Here is a 13,833-nt window from a genome sequence, read left to right as displayed (position 1 = left end):
ACGGCTCCATCCCATGCCCCCCCCTACCTAAGCTGTGCCTGCCTCAGTCCCAGCCCTAGTGCCAGTCCCTCCCTCACCGCGGGGGCCTCCATCTGCCCCCCCACCCCTTTCTTTCCCCACCCCTTCCTCCACAACAGACTTACCAGCCAACGCTGCTCTCCAAGCCACCAGGCTGTGCTCCTGGCCACATGCATGCTGTGGCCATGCACAACATAGCAAAAAAAGCTGATTGCTGATACTCTCAATTTTCCCTATATTGGTGTCGGTCCAATAAGGTACCAATGTATCAGTGCACCTCTACCATTTTTATTACAAAAACCTAACATGGAAAATACATCCAACCAAATTTACAATTTTACTTGTAAAACCTAAATATTACTAATAATATTAGGAAAGTCTAATCTTGTATCTTGTCCAAGTCATGCATAAGGTACAAACCAACAATTAGGGCTGTAGTTGTCAGCTTCAATTGTATATTAGGACATGGGTGGCCAACCTGTGGCACGCATGCCGTAAGTAGTATGTATAGCCTATGTTTAAGGATAGGGAGCATGAAACAGAGCTGCAGATTGTCCAGGAAATTAAATATTCTAAATTAATTATCTGCCTTACAGCTTTAAATCATAACAACCTGAGGACAGCATTTTAGAGTGATTGCATTTAATATTACAAACCTAAAGAAGTATACATTCATGTTATAATTTCTTTTAAGATCTGGTGACATAAGTAATCTACTTAAGTCTTAACTCTCTTGTTTTATATAGTCTTCTCTAGAACCATTTAATGCAATTATTAAACCTTATTGATTAAAACATAATTATATGTACATACCTCTGTAGAAATAATTAAGGCTTTGAAAATTCAAATTCACACACATTAAATGACATCTACTTGTAAAACTTTCACAAGTTAAAAAAATTAAGCTATCAGAGAAGCGAGAAAAGATAAAAGCCCTTGGGTAAAAAAGGGCAATATAAAATATACTGGATTAATTTTGATCTTTACCAAGCATAAACCCAGTACAGACCTTTAAGGCACCTTTATGCAACATCAGGTCAGTAAAATACATAAAGGTTAGCTAAATGCAACTATTTAAACATCCACCTATTAGGGGTGAAATCCTGGCTCCCATTGAAGTCAGTGGGAATTCTGTCATGGACACCAGTAGAGCCAGGATTTCAGTTCAATCACTGGTAAAATGTATATGGATTTTTCTTCCAAATACAACCTTGTCAGCAAAAAGCAAAACTTTGAAGCCTGAACTACAGATGTTTCTAATTACGAGTCTTGTGTGCCAAGCCTGAATGTATTACCTCATGCTGCCATGCTGGCTCACCTCCTGCTCTTCATACTCGCTGCACTCTTCACCCCACTGAAACACAGCAATAATGTTCTTCTCTTCTACTTCACCCCACTGAAACACAGCAATAATGTTCTTCTCTTCTACTCTGTTTCATCAGATTATTGCAGCTGGGGAGCCTATCATTTAGCTTCCTTTATTATCTCTTTTCATACTATTAACAAAGAAATATATATATATACAGTACAAAACAAAAGCTATAAGCTGTCTGAATTTCTGAAATGTAAGTGGCATATTGTATACTAAAAGCCGAATCCTCTAGCGAATAACTCCAAAGACTCCGTATTAGTGTCTTTCCTAGGGTTTCATTTCACTGTTAAGTCAAGACACCATTACAGTCTTGTGCCACTGCCTAAATATCTTCTTTCTTAGCTATTGCAAGGGTTTCACTCCAAAACCTCCTTTGGCCTAAAACTATACTTCTGTCTCCTTCAAGAGCTAATCTCTGCCTCCCATATGTACAGGATGGAGTTCACAACTCACATCTTCCAATGAGGCAGTCAACAGACCTTGTGCTTTATGCATGCTTCCCACTCTAGGTAACAAAGGCTGTTCTGCTAAATCTGGAAAAACATAATAAAAAACACTACCACCTTTTCTCTTTGTAACACAGATCAATACCCCTGACTGTAAAGAACAGCCAGGTCAAAACAAAGTAGAGAGATGTGCGTTAAATTTGGGTCAACTATATTTCAAAAAAACAAAATCAATAGAAATTCTTCATGAAAAAATTCCAGCATTTTTCAACCAGCTCTATTATTATATTAAGAAACAAACAAACGGTATTTGAGTAATCCCAGGCCCACTAGACTGACTAGGGAGGAAGTTCCAGTGCCTTTCACAGGAGCTTGAGCTCTAGCAACATGTGGGATGCAACACCTGGGTGTTTTTGAGTGCAAAGGCGATATCTTGCCCTGACTAAGAAGTCAAGAGTTATTATCCCTGCTCCTATCATCTAAAATGGAGCCAGTATTTCACTCGTGAGTTTTAACAAAGCACCAGTTTTCTTCATCCTCAACTCCTGCGCAATTAGTACTGAATCCTTTCCACAACATTTATGCAAGTCTAGGAAGCCAGCACAGAGAATTTCAAAAGGAATATGGGGTACATGTGTGAAGAAAGCAGGACTGGAAGGAATCTCCTGGGTTCAGTACTCTGCTGTCTCAGGCAAACTGTCTGCTTGCCTCCACTTCCCCTTCTGGCAAATTGTTCTACTCCCCTTATGGTTAGAAACCTGATATTCCCAAGACCTTAATTGCAATTCAAGAACCAAAACACTAAAAAACTGGGTATTAGATTAGAATCTAATGTCAAAGTGGCATTTTTGGGCACAACTTGGTGGGCAAAGAACCATGTCTTTCAATCATATTCACTTAATAAGACTACTTAGCTCTGTAAGCTACAAGCTAACATAAATAAGCACAGGGGAAAACAAGACTACAATATGGACAGCTAACAATTTCAAATGTACCTTAGAGACTAAGTGGTTCAGAGAGAACTTACCCTGCCTTCTGCCTGACTTCAAACTAATATGGCTAACTACACCTCTCTCAAGTTCATTCACATTAAAACTACATCTTGACCTGGCTTTTCAGTCGTATTAAATGAATGTGCCAACACATTATTTTCAAACACTGAGACAGAGCTCCTGTAATGAATCAACTCTCCTCAAAATTCACTGCTTAATGGCACACTAGAAGCCCTCATGAAGAACTAGACAATGCATTGCTTCCGCTTCCTTCTTAATTTGACTTCATATCTTTCTCATTGCATCCAACCCAAAACACTCCACAATCTACAAAGAGGTAGTACTCTTCACAGCCATCTAATTGATTTTCATACAGGAAACGTTTCAACAGGCTTTAATTATGATGACATGGAAGTCCTTGCTTCACTCACATCACTAGGAGCACTCCATGAAGATAAGAAACCTATAATTACAAGATTACAAGTGTTTTCTATATCATTTCTGTTAGATAAAATAATACATATTTAATACCATGCCTTCTAACACTTTTTCCACTTGACTTCCTAGTCTTTAGTTAGGTTACTATCATAGATTTCATAGATTTCTGGGGTCGGAAGGAACCTGGCAGATCATTGGGTTCGACCCCTTGCTCCAGGCTGGAAAGAGCACTGGAGTCAAGTAACCCCAGCCAGATGCCTATTCAATCTCTTCTTGAACACCTCCAAGGTAGGGGAAAACAACACCTCCCTTGGAAGCCCATGCCGTATTTTGTCTACCCTAACCGTAAAGAATTTCTTCCTTATGTCTAATCTAAATCGATTCTCCTTCAGTTTGTGGCCATTATTTCTGGTAACCCCAAGCGGTGCCCTGGTAAACAGAGTGCCCCCTATTCCCTGCTGGCCCCACAGTGAGTTTGCAGACAGCCACAAAATCACCTCTCAGCATTCTCTTGCAGAGGCTGAAGAGATTCAGGTCCCTCAGTCTGTCTTCATAGGGTCTTACCTGCAGGCCCTCAACCATACGAGTAACACTCCTCTGGACCCTCTCAAGGTTATCCACAACCCTCTTGAAGTGCGGCGCCCAAAGCTGGACGCAGTACTTCATCTGCGGCCTCACCAATGCTGCATAGAGGGGAATTATCACTTCCCTAGACCTGCTCGTGATGCACCTGCCGATGCAAGAAAGAGTGCGGTTAGCTTTGCTTATTACCTCGTCATACTGGTGGCTCGTGTTCATTTTTGTGTCAACCAGGACTCCAAGATCTCTTTCCACTGTTGTGGTACTCAGAATGGTACTTCCCAGTCTATAGGTGTGTTGGAGATTCTCTCCCCAGGAGGAGCACCTTGCATTTATCCTTGTTAAATTGCATCCTATTCTGATCCGCCCCCCTTCCCCAGTCTGTCCAAATCTGCCTGAATTCGCTCCTTGCCCTCTAGTGTGTTAACTGTACCCCATAGTTTAATGTCGTCTGCAAATTTAGACAAGATGCTTTCAACACTTTCATCCAAATCACTGATGAAGATATTAAACAGTACTGGTTCAAGGACAGAGCCTCGAGGGACACCACTGCCTGTGCGGGCCGTATCCCATCCTCGTCGCCATGTGCGAGCCAGGTGTGATCCGGGCCCTTTTTTGTGCTCTGCGCGGGCTGTGGCCAGCAGCCCAGGCACGCGGGGTCGGAGAGAACGGGCGACACGCTAGAATTAGGCACGGACTCGTAATGGTAGATTTAAAGATTGTTTACTTACACCGAAGATGGTTGCGGTGCAGGCTGGAAAACTTGCTTGAGTTGCAGTTACAAACAAAACAACATGAACAATCACGTGGAGTTTGCTAGGCTCCACGGAAACAGAGCTCCAGATGCCCTGGACAAGCGCGCCACCAAAATAGAAACCTCGTAGATATGTCTTAAAAATATTATCGCTCGAAGACAGAAAGAGGTGGGCGGTGGATCAGGTCGCCAAACTCCTCTGAATCTCACAAAGGGTTTCTATTACCCTGCCGTGTACCCAGAGTCCCCATGAGATGGATGTGGAGTCCTCTTCGGCTTGGGCGGAAACCGCTCAAGCCTCTTATACGGCTAGCAGGCCAATCGTTAGCCGCCACGTGGGAATAATTTAGAACTAGCCAATAGCGGAGAACAAATTTACATGCGGGTGGCGGGAAATCCTTTGCACCGTGCATTTCTCTTGCAACTTGAGCAATGCACCCTGCCAAGGAAGCTACAAATTGGCGGGAACTTCTCCCTTGCACCGGGGGTCTCCTCTGCAGCAGAAAACTCCACCGTGCAACGAAGCTGTAATTTAGCGGGAATAATTCTAGTGCCGAAGCACACACAAAATCATACCTTTGGGTTATGACACTGCCCACATCCCTCTAGGAAGAAACCAGGTGCGTCACCTGATGCTGCAATATTACTCACAGAAGCTTCCATCTTTTGATCAGTATTAGTCACAGAATTCTGTATAAAGCTCTCATACGTTAATTCCCAACTATAAAACTGGCCTCTAAAAGTTAGGGATTGCCAGCACATATGGATCGTTTTGCTGCAGTGTAGACATTAAGGAAGCTGCCATCTCTTTTTTTTTTAAAGAGTTCTGAAAAGAAGCCTGATACTTTGAAACATATTGGGGGCGGGGGACGACACCGCTTTCCACACCATCTGGAGAGACCATAATGCCAAAGCAGACCAAAAAAATAAATAAATATATAGAGAGAGAGTCTCAGATACCATTCCAGTGTGACACAGATATGTTTCCTTCTTGAACACTGCACATTAAAGTTCCTCTGACAAAATGAAAGTTATGTTTGTTTCAATAACAACAAACCATTTTTTGTTACAGTGTTCATAACAGGAATTATATCAAAAGGTACCAAACAGCACATTAGACTTATGCAGAAGCCTATTACAAGCTTCCATGCATTATAAATTATTTTAATTTGGAAATTTAAGAACCTCTGTCAATAAAGCTACAGAGCTCTTGCTCTGGTTTGTTGGTTGGAGATGTACAAGAATTTGTGATTAGAGTGACATATGCAGACACATTTGAAGAGAAAGAGATTACTGTAATCAAATGCTTCATCTTTTTTTAGCTCTCTACAATCTGCTACTGAATAGTAGGTGTGCGAAACGGACCGTATTCGATTTGGATTTGGCCCGATTCGAGAGACAGTGATTCGATTCGTTGATTCGGATCACTGTCCCGATTCAATTCGGCCAAATCCAAATCTGAAGATTCGATGCTGATTCGAAGAATCAGCAATTCAGCCATAGACACAGCTTTAAATGTTTTTTCTACATGCCTCGAGGTACCAGGCATGGCTCATGAATGCTGAGATGGTGGGGTAGATAGAGCACGGGGAAGCCCCCCGCGTGCTCGGTGGTGGACCCCTGCCAGGCAACTGGCTGTGGGGGGACCCTGAGTGCCCCCCCAGACCCAGGAGGCACCAGTCAGTGAGCTGGGGGGGGGTCCCCCCGCACACCCCGCAGTGTCCTCGGAAGTGGGCCAGACGCACTTCTGATCCAATTCTGGGCCCACCACCGAGCACACTGGGGACCGTCCCTGTGGGATGCTCCATCTGCCCCACCATCTCAGCGTTCATGAGCCACCTGGTACCTCGAGGTATGTAAAAAAAACATTTAAAGCTGTGTCTATGTTCGAATCATTGAATCTCTCCAAACTGATCTGGAGGATTCCAATTTGATTTGGAGAAATTAAAGGGTCTTCTGATTCAATTTGGATTCGGAGATTCGGACTCTGAATCAGGCCAAATCTCCACCAAATCGAATCAGTGACCGAAGCTTTGCGCAGCGGGCTGATTTAAATCAAGTCAATGTAAATAAATTATTTAAAATCATCAAGCCAAAGGCCCAATTTAAATAACTGATTTTTATCCCACTGAATTTTTTTATTTTTTAAAGAAGGTGTATTTTCATTGATTGATATAACAATTCAAATATGTTGATTTACAACTAAATACAGTTTTTAGAGTACATTTGATATGTTTCTTAAGTACACTATACATATGAGTGTGTACATACATACATACACACACACACACACACACACACTTACGTGTGCATAGCTTAACGTATCTGGATTTTTTTACAAATCCTACATGATTAAATATGTATTTCTTATTCACTAGATGATTAACTTTTTGCTCGTATTTGTGTCAAGCTGCATTAAGATGGCAACTTGAATTTAATTCAACACACAAAAACAAGCATATCAAATTTATTAAAACTTTCGTATTTTGGATGCAGATTTTTTAATCAAAACATGGTGCATATTTACGACTAATTTATTAAAATTAACTGTTATAGTATTAGAAGTGTGAACTGTGGTTAGTGAATTAAACCAATTACTTCAGGTCACCCTGGGGAAAAATTTCTAAAATGCCTAGGTGAAAGTCACTTGAGCGTAAGTTATCTTTGCCTAATTCTCTTTAAAATAAAACAGTCATTTTTTCACCTGGACTGTTCTGAAAATGTTTACCCCCTTTCAAGTTTTTAGAACTCAAAAAATCTCATCCTCCTCCCCCTTTTTATTCCTAGACTGGGAAAGAGAAACAAGTTTTCCTGCTTTTTCAACTCCTAATCAATTTCTCAGCTTTGAATGAACCAGTCCAAATGAAGAAAATATTATTTCTGCACCTACAGAAGAGGCAACAGCTGGTAGAAGCACTTCAACAAACTCTCGCTCCACTGACCTCCACCTTAGTGACCTCGCTGCTGGTGACCTCCACCAATTCAGTGGTGTGACTTTCTTTAAAAGATACTCAGCATGGTGCACACACTACTGTCACAATATTGCATGTTTTGGGGGGTTATTTCCCGAAACTGCAAAAAACATAAATACGTGTAACAGTTTTTAGTGTAAATTTTTAACACCCAGTATGTTTGCGTCACAGACATGGACACTTTATGAGGGCAGACCATCAACTATAGCAAAGAGGGACACTACAAGAATTAACATGTGGCTTAATTTTTCCAGTGTTAAATCTCAGGCAGGTTGCAAGGCTTCTAAAGAGCATGGAAGGCAGAAAGTAGCTCATACTGGAGAAAATGATAGTGTCACCTTGTTGTACAGTAACATATCTACCAACAAAGACTTCTTCCAACAGTGGCAGCACATCTACCTGCTCCTACAACTTTAGTCAGAACCATTAGATTTAAGTCTTTCCACTTGCTCTTTCTAGCAACTAGAATCATTACAATAGAAACAAACATTTTCCCAACTTCGAAAGGTGAGGATTTTTAAACAGGTGCTACCTGACTCATATTAAAACCCTTGTATAGACAATCATTTTTAACATATACTTAGTTGACCCAAATCGTAGGGTCCCCATTAAGGTTTCCCATGAACAGCTAATGTGTGTTAGAAGTACAAACTTGTCTTGTTTGCACAAGGTTTTAATGCATACTAACACCTTCTTCTAGAATAGACATCAGCACACAGGGCAACCCCTTCAACACACAAATCTGTTTTGTATTTACAGGACTTAAACAAAGATATTCTGTTTAGAAACAGCAGAGTAATTATTAATTATTCTTGATGAATTAAATTATTATTAATAAAATGTATTCTAATTTTAACTACACTTCTAAAATACATAGGGTTACAAAATGTTTTCTATTGTTAAATCAATTTTCAATCACACTGTCACATACAGAAGGAAAACCCTTGTTAATGCCCTCAAAGGTACAATATGCTCATTAAAATGTTTATTTTGCAGTTCCACCAGTCTTTTTATTGTGACCTATTAACATTAAATTGTTTACAGCATAAATTCCCATTAATCCATAAAACTTCACATTTAAACCAGTTTGAAATAGTTATGTTTTGTGAAGAGACTTACTGAACTGCCATTCAAAACCAGAATCACAGTTTACTCATTCATTATTTAGAAAGTCAATAAGGGGGGGGGGGGGGGGGGTGCATGCGCGTGGGTGGGTATTCTAGTGCCTGTTCCTGTAAGTAGAATATTGAATTAAGCTCAAGTAATCATTAATTCTGTACAATGGCCTGCTGCTATTCTGTGTACCAGTATAAACCTATAGTGCTGTGTCCAGTCTGTCTGGAGTAACATTAACTCACCATTTACTACCCAGCTTCCAAAGATAAATGAGCCTTCTTGCCAGACCCATCACATCTTCCACTAGCTGATCTCCAACTACTGATCAATAAAACTTATTACAGCAATGAAACCGCTGTACTTTTGTGCCACCCCAAACTTCCCCCCCAACAGCCCTTCCCCCTCCCCTCCCCCACCCTGGCACAATAGGATTTTTTTCCAAGTACTTTTCTCTCTTCACCAAATTAAGCAGCTAAGTTTCATTTGAACTGCTAGATAGGTGTATGAACATCTATTTCATAACTTTTTCAAATCCATAAGGCTCACAATGAGCTACGACTTTATCACAGTAGCTAATTGTTTAATTATGACATCATCAACTCTTTTACATGATAGCTTAGGACAAAGGTTTAAGAAAGAAGACTTAGGCAGTTGAGTTATGAAAAAAATCACATTCCCAACATATAAACCACAGTACGTAGAAAACGTCTCATATATGATTTTACTCCCACTTTTATTGGTCACATTAGCCAAGTCTTCCTCAATTTCTATGTAACCCCCTGAACCCAAAAAGTTTGAGAATACCTGGGTATTGGCAATTTTGTTTGGCGAAATGTAGTTTGACCACAAATGGTAGTTTTGTTTGTTTTTTTAAATAATAGATAACATAAATGATCAGTACAATTTTCTCCCTATACTCATGTATACCATACGGAACGCAGTTGAGGTGAACGACTGTCTGATGGGTATGCAATGAATGAAGAAAATGCTTTAATATATTTCAAGCCATGAATTGTCTACCCAGGGGTCAGCAACCTTTTCATAAGAACAGGCCACCCCCTGTGACCCAGATGTTGCCACAGGGATGATCCGTAAGCAGAGGCTGCAGTGAGAAGTGGGGCAAGAGACCATCGGCTGGCCAGCAAATAGATAAGCAGAGACTGTATTGTGCAGAGAAAGGAAATTGGTCGGTCATTCTTAAAACATGGTTTAGAACAGTGTTTTTCAACCTGTGGGCTGCAAGAATATATGAAAGAGTTGTGAACAAACTTCAAAAAAGGATCAACAAACTTTAAAAATGGATTCTCCTTTAAAGGAGAAAAATGTGGGAAACTCTGGCTTTTCCCTTGCAGGCTAGCAGAGCTATAGCCTGTGAGGGGCTGCTTGCGACCCTCCATGCCCCACACACCCACCCTCTGCCCTACACACTGGGGATTGGGGCCTGGGGGCAGCAAGTCAGGAGTGAGGGGCACTAGGTCAGGACTGGCCATCGATGTTTACAAATGGGTCCTGGTACAAAAAACATGGAGCATCACTAATTTATAACAGACCTACGTGGGCCAAATTCAGCCTGCAGGCCCCTGGCCTATGTAGTTCAGACAGCAGTCTAAAAAGAGCAAGTCCAGAAATGGGGGAATTCCTGTTGAAACCACCTCCAAGTGTTTCACTAGGTCACAGCATCTGCCGCTCATAAGCATCTTGATTTATAGAACCAGCATCTTAACCATAATCTATGAGTACCAGCTTTTTTCCCCCCACTGGCCATTCGAATCAAATCTGTTTAGTTCATGCTACCCACCTACATGCAGTTTCATTATATTTTGCTTTTTTATTACAACAAGATTATTGCAATCTTATAACGTATCTGTGTAATGAAGTACCAGAGCTAGAGTTTCTTGTTGGGACCCCACAGAGGCCTTTTATGTTTGACTTTACTTCGCAACTACTTGTTAGAATCGCTGGCTACTGGAGTGCTCTGACTAAGCACGATTCTAATAAGCATCAGTCTGGATTCTTCTATCTTAGCCTATACCTGTATAAAGGTAATAATTATTAGTCCAATTTGCACAGTCTTTTCATGCCCATAGTTTAATATTTACAGAGAGACTTCAAAATGAATATACATATTTTTTAAAGTATAATTAGATTTTCAAACAATGGCTAAAAGGGCTTAGATTCGTTTTAGCTCAGAAGTAAAATCTGCAATGGGATAAGCAATTTGCCCTTTCATCCAAGAATATAGATGAACCTAAATTTCTTACTGATCTGTGCACAAAATAATATCTATTTCATTTCAGAACATGCAATTGTACTAATCTGCAAAATGAACACAGTTTTGGAAATTAAAGCAGAAAGAGCAGAGACTTCAAAACATAGCTAAACTTTCAGATGTTTCCAAAACATCGCAGATGCTTACATTATGTCCCACATCAATGTACTCCTTACACTGCCTTTCATTTTTTAATTTATGTTATAGTTAACCATTTTACACACACAGACCAAATTTGTCCTGAGTGCACCTCCACAGGCTACAATTAAGACTTTCAAAGTGATGTAGCCTATTATGTTTTGAAACAACTGAAATTAACTTATTTCACAAAGTATAAGGTACTCACAGGATAGTTCGCAGGTTCTCACTGCGTACCTAGTTTTATAAGGTTTAAAGAGGTAGGTTACTAGTCATTAATACACTATACTGAAATCCAAAGTGGAATATAAAATAGATATAAAATATGCTTTTAATGACCTATTATGCTTTCACAATAAACTAGGTCTGAAAAGAAGCCCTATTGTGCGTCAACAAGTCAAAATGCAATACTAGCCAGTCAATAATGGTATAATCAACAACTGTTACTCTAAGGCAGTAGTCCGAGACAAAAGTATTGCAATCTTTACCAATTATTTGGCACAAGGTAAATATATAAACATTATTATAGGACAGAGGTCTCCAGCACTGAAAATAATTGCCTCAGATTGTTTGTCAATGGCAGATTATTCTTTGACAACAGATTTCCTTCCACTACCAAGAAAGCCTCAATTTTGTTCTCTGCATCATTAAAGAAATCTGATTCAGGAACAGCAATTGACCTTGGCATTCATCATCTTTTTATCAGACGGTCAGTACACCTAAGACCCTCCTGTCTCTGGCACTCTATATTAGGTATCAAAACACTCAGATACTTCAGCCTCTCATAACAACCAAAACTTTCTTCGTCACCATCTTGGAAATTCTACTGCAGGGATCATATCCTAAAGGTTTTATTTTACCTTCATCGCCTAATTAGCCATACTTCTAGCTAATCCCAAATTAAAGCTCAATCTTTTAACATGCTGCAGCGGAAGATTTCCTTGACATGCTATATAGTATGAAATTCAAGATGACTTGCTGAACAAAAGTATGGAACACAGTCATCCATTAATGCACTACTGGATAAATAATGATCAATTTAATACAGAAATACTGGAGACCAGTTCTTCTCAAACTATCTGATGTGGCGGACCGGCAATTTTTTTTCCAGTGGGCCAGGGACCAGTCCCCGGTTCAGCCGGTGGCAGCAACTGCGTGTAATAGCGCTACACAAATGTGCGACTGGCTGTTTCTTTCTCTTTCCTCACCTCGCACGACGTGATGTCACCTGGAGTGTTGGATCGTACAAACTGTAGCGCTATGGCATATCAGTGTTATGCTTCTGAAAATACATTTCTTTCTTTCCTGGCAACTCGCTGCGGACCAGCGACCGGTGGCTCACGGACTGGCACTGGTCTGCAGACCACCACTTTGAGAAGCACTGCTGTAGACCACTCAACTGACCTGAAACCAAACGGCTGGCAAAGTGTGAGTGGATCCAAAGCCGACTGAAGTAACTAGACAGACTCCCATTGACTTAAATCAGCTTTGAATTAGGCCTTAAGACAACAAATATACCAACAGGCACACACTACATAATGTCACAAGTCTATTGTTTGTAGGATGTGATTTTAAATTACAGCCAAGATTTCAAAGGTGCCAAATTCCCAATGACTGCACTAATATCTGCATGCTCAGTACTTAAAAAGCCACATCCACAAACACAGCCTCTCCTCTTATCATAGCTGACCCACAGAGACAACTTTTCATATAAAAAGAATGGATAACTAGGAAGATAAAAGAAAAACTCTGCTCCCAGAAATACGCTGGACAATGCACATTCATGTTGTACATAGTTCAGAGAAATTAATAACTTGCTACTATTAGAGAAACAACAGTGTCTTCTTTCACATTACAGTGAGCAACACACTGGACTATTTGTGTAGGTTCAGGCAGCTGCTAGAAACATCTTAGCTGTTCTTGCATCTGCAAGCAAGACCGTGTCAGCTTAAAGCCAAACAATCCTCCCATTAAAAACGCAGAGTGATTGCAGGGGCCATTCAATAAGAGACTGGGTTTCACCTTAATGCTGCAATTCCAAAAGGAACCGGAGCACCTACATTTTGGGCATCAGGGAGGACTTTTACCCCACGGTCAGACTGGTCCGGAGACCGCGGGGTTTTTAGTGGGGAGCACGACCCTCTCCCAGGGCTCTCTTGAGCGTACGCTGACGACGTTTCCTCAAGGCAGGACGTCAGCTCCCCTGGTCTACCTGTGGCAGGAGAGGGTGCTGGTCTGTATTGTCAGGGCTGACAGTAATCCAGCGGAGAGCTCAGATGATGAGTTTGGCTCTGCGGATCCTGCTCTGGCAGGGGGCTGGCCCCGATGACCTCTGGAGATCCCCTCCAGTCTCGCTTCCCTGTGGGGCTCCACCATTTAAACAAAACAGCTCAAGGGCCGGGTGCGTCCTGGCAGCGCAGAGCCGGGCCAAGACCGGCCTGAGGGCGGATCATCCTCCTGGAGCCCTAGGGGCCCTGCTCAGCGCCAGGAGTCACAGAGAGGGGCGCCGGCCTGCCAGGGCCCCCCAAAGCCCTCTAGGGTCCAATCCAGCCCCTCCCGGACAAGCGCAATGTAAACGGGGCTTGCCCACACCCGAGACACCCCTGCACTGCTGGGGACAAGGCCACCGGGCTTGCCTCCGGCCCGGTCCGGTCCCACGCCCAGTCACCCGCAGCCCCGGCTCCGCCTCGCTCACCGGCCGTGTAGCTGCGCAGGCCGCCGTCGCCCAGGCACCGGCCC

At 41.8% G+C, this 13,833-nt stretch overlaps 1 protein-coding gene across 1 annotated transcript in view; it reads right to left on the bottom strand.

Moving 5' to 3' along the window:
• CEP85L (centrosomal protein 85 like) overlaps positions 1-13,832 on the bottom strand; it is a gene marked incomplete at its 5' end in the record, with an annotated part of 176,194 nt that extends 162,362 nt beyond the window's left edge. The window contains one exon of the mRNA XM_014525436.2: positions 13,790-13,832. Within this exon, the coding sequence (XP_014380922.1) occupies positions 13,790-13,832 (43 nt within the window). The remainder of the gene's footprint in view (positions 1-13,789) is intronic.
• Position 13,833: the final 1 nt, after the last annotated feature.

This window comes from Alligator sinensis, unplaced genomic scaffold, assembly GCF_000455745.1.
Source record: "Alligator sinensis unplaced genomic scaffold, ASM45574v1 scaffold1343_1, whole genome shotgun sequence".
NCBI lineage: Eukaryota > Metazoa > Chordata > Crocodylia > Alligatoridae > Alligator > Alligator sinensis.
This window is presented reverse-complemented; position numbering and strand designations above follow the sequence as displayed.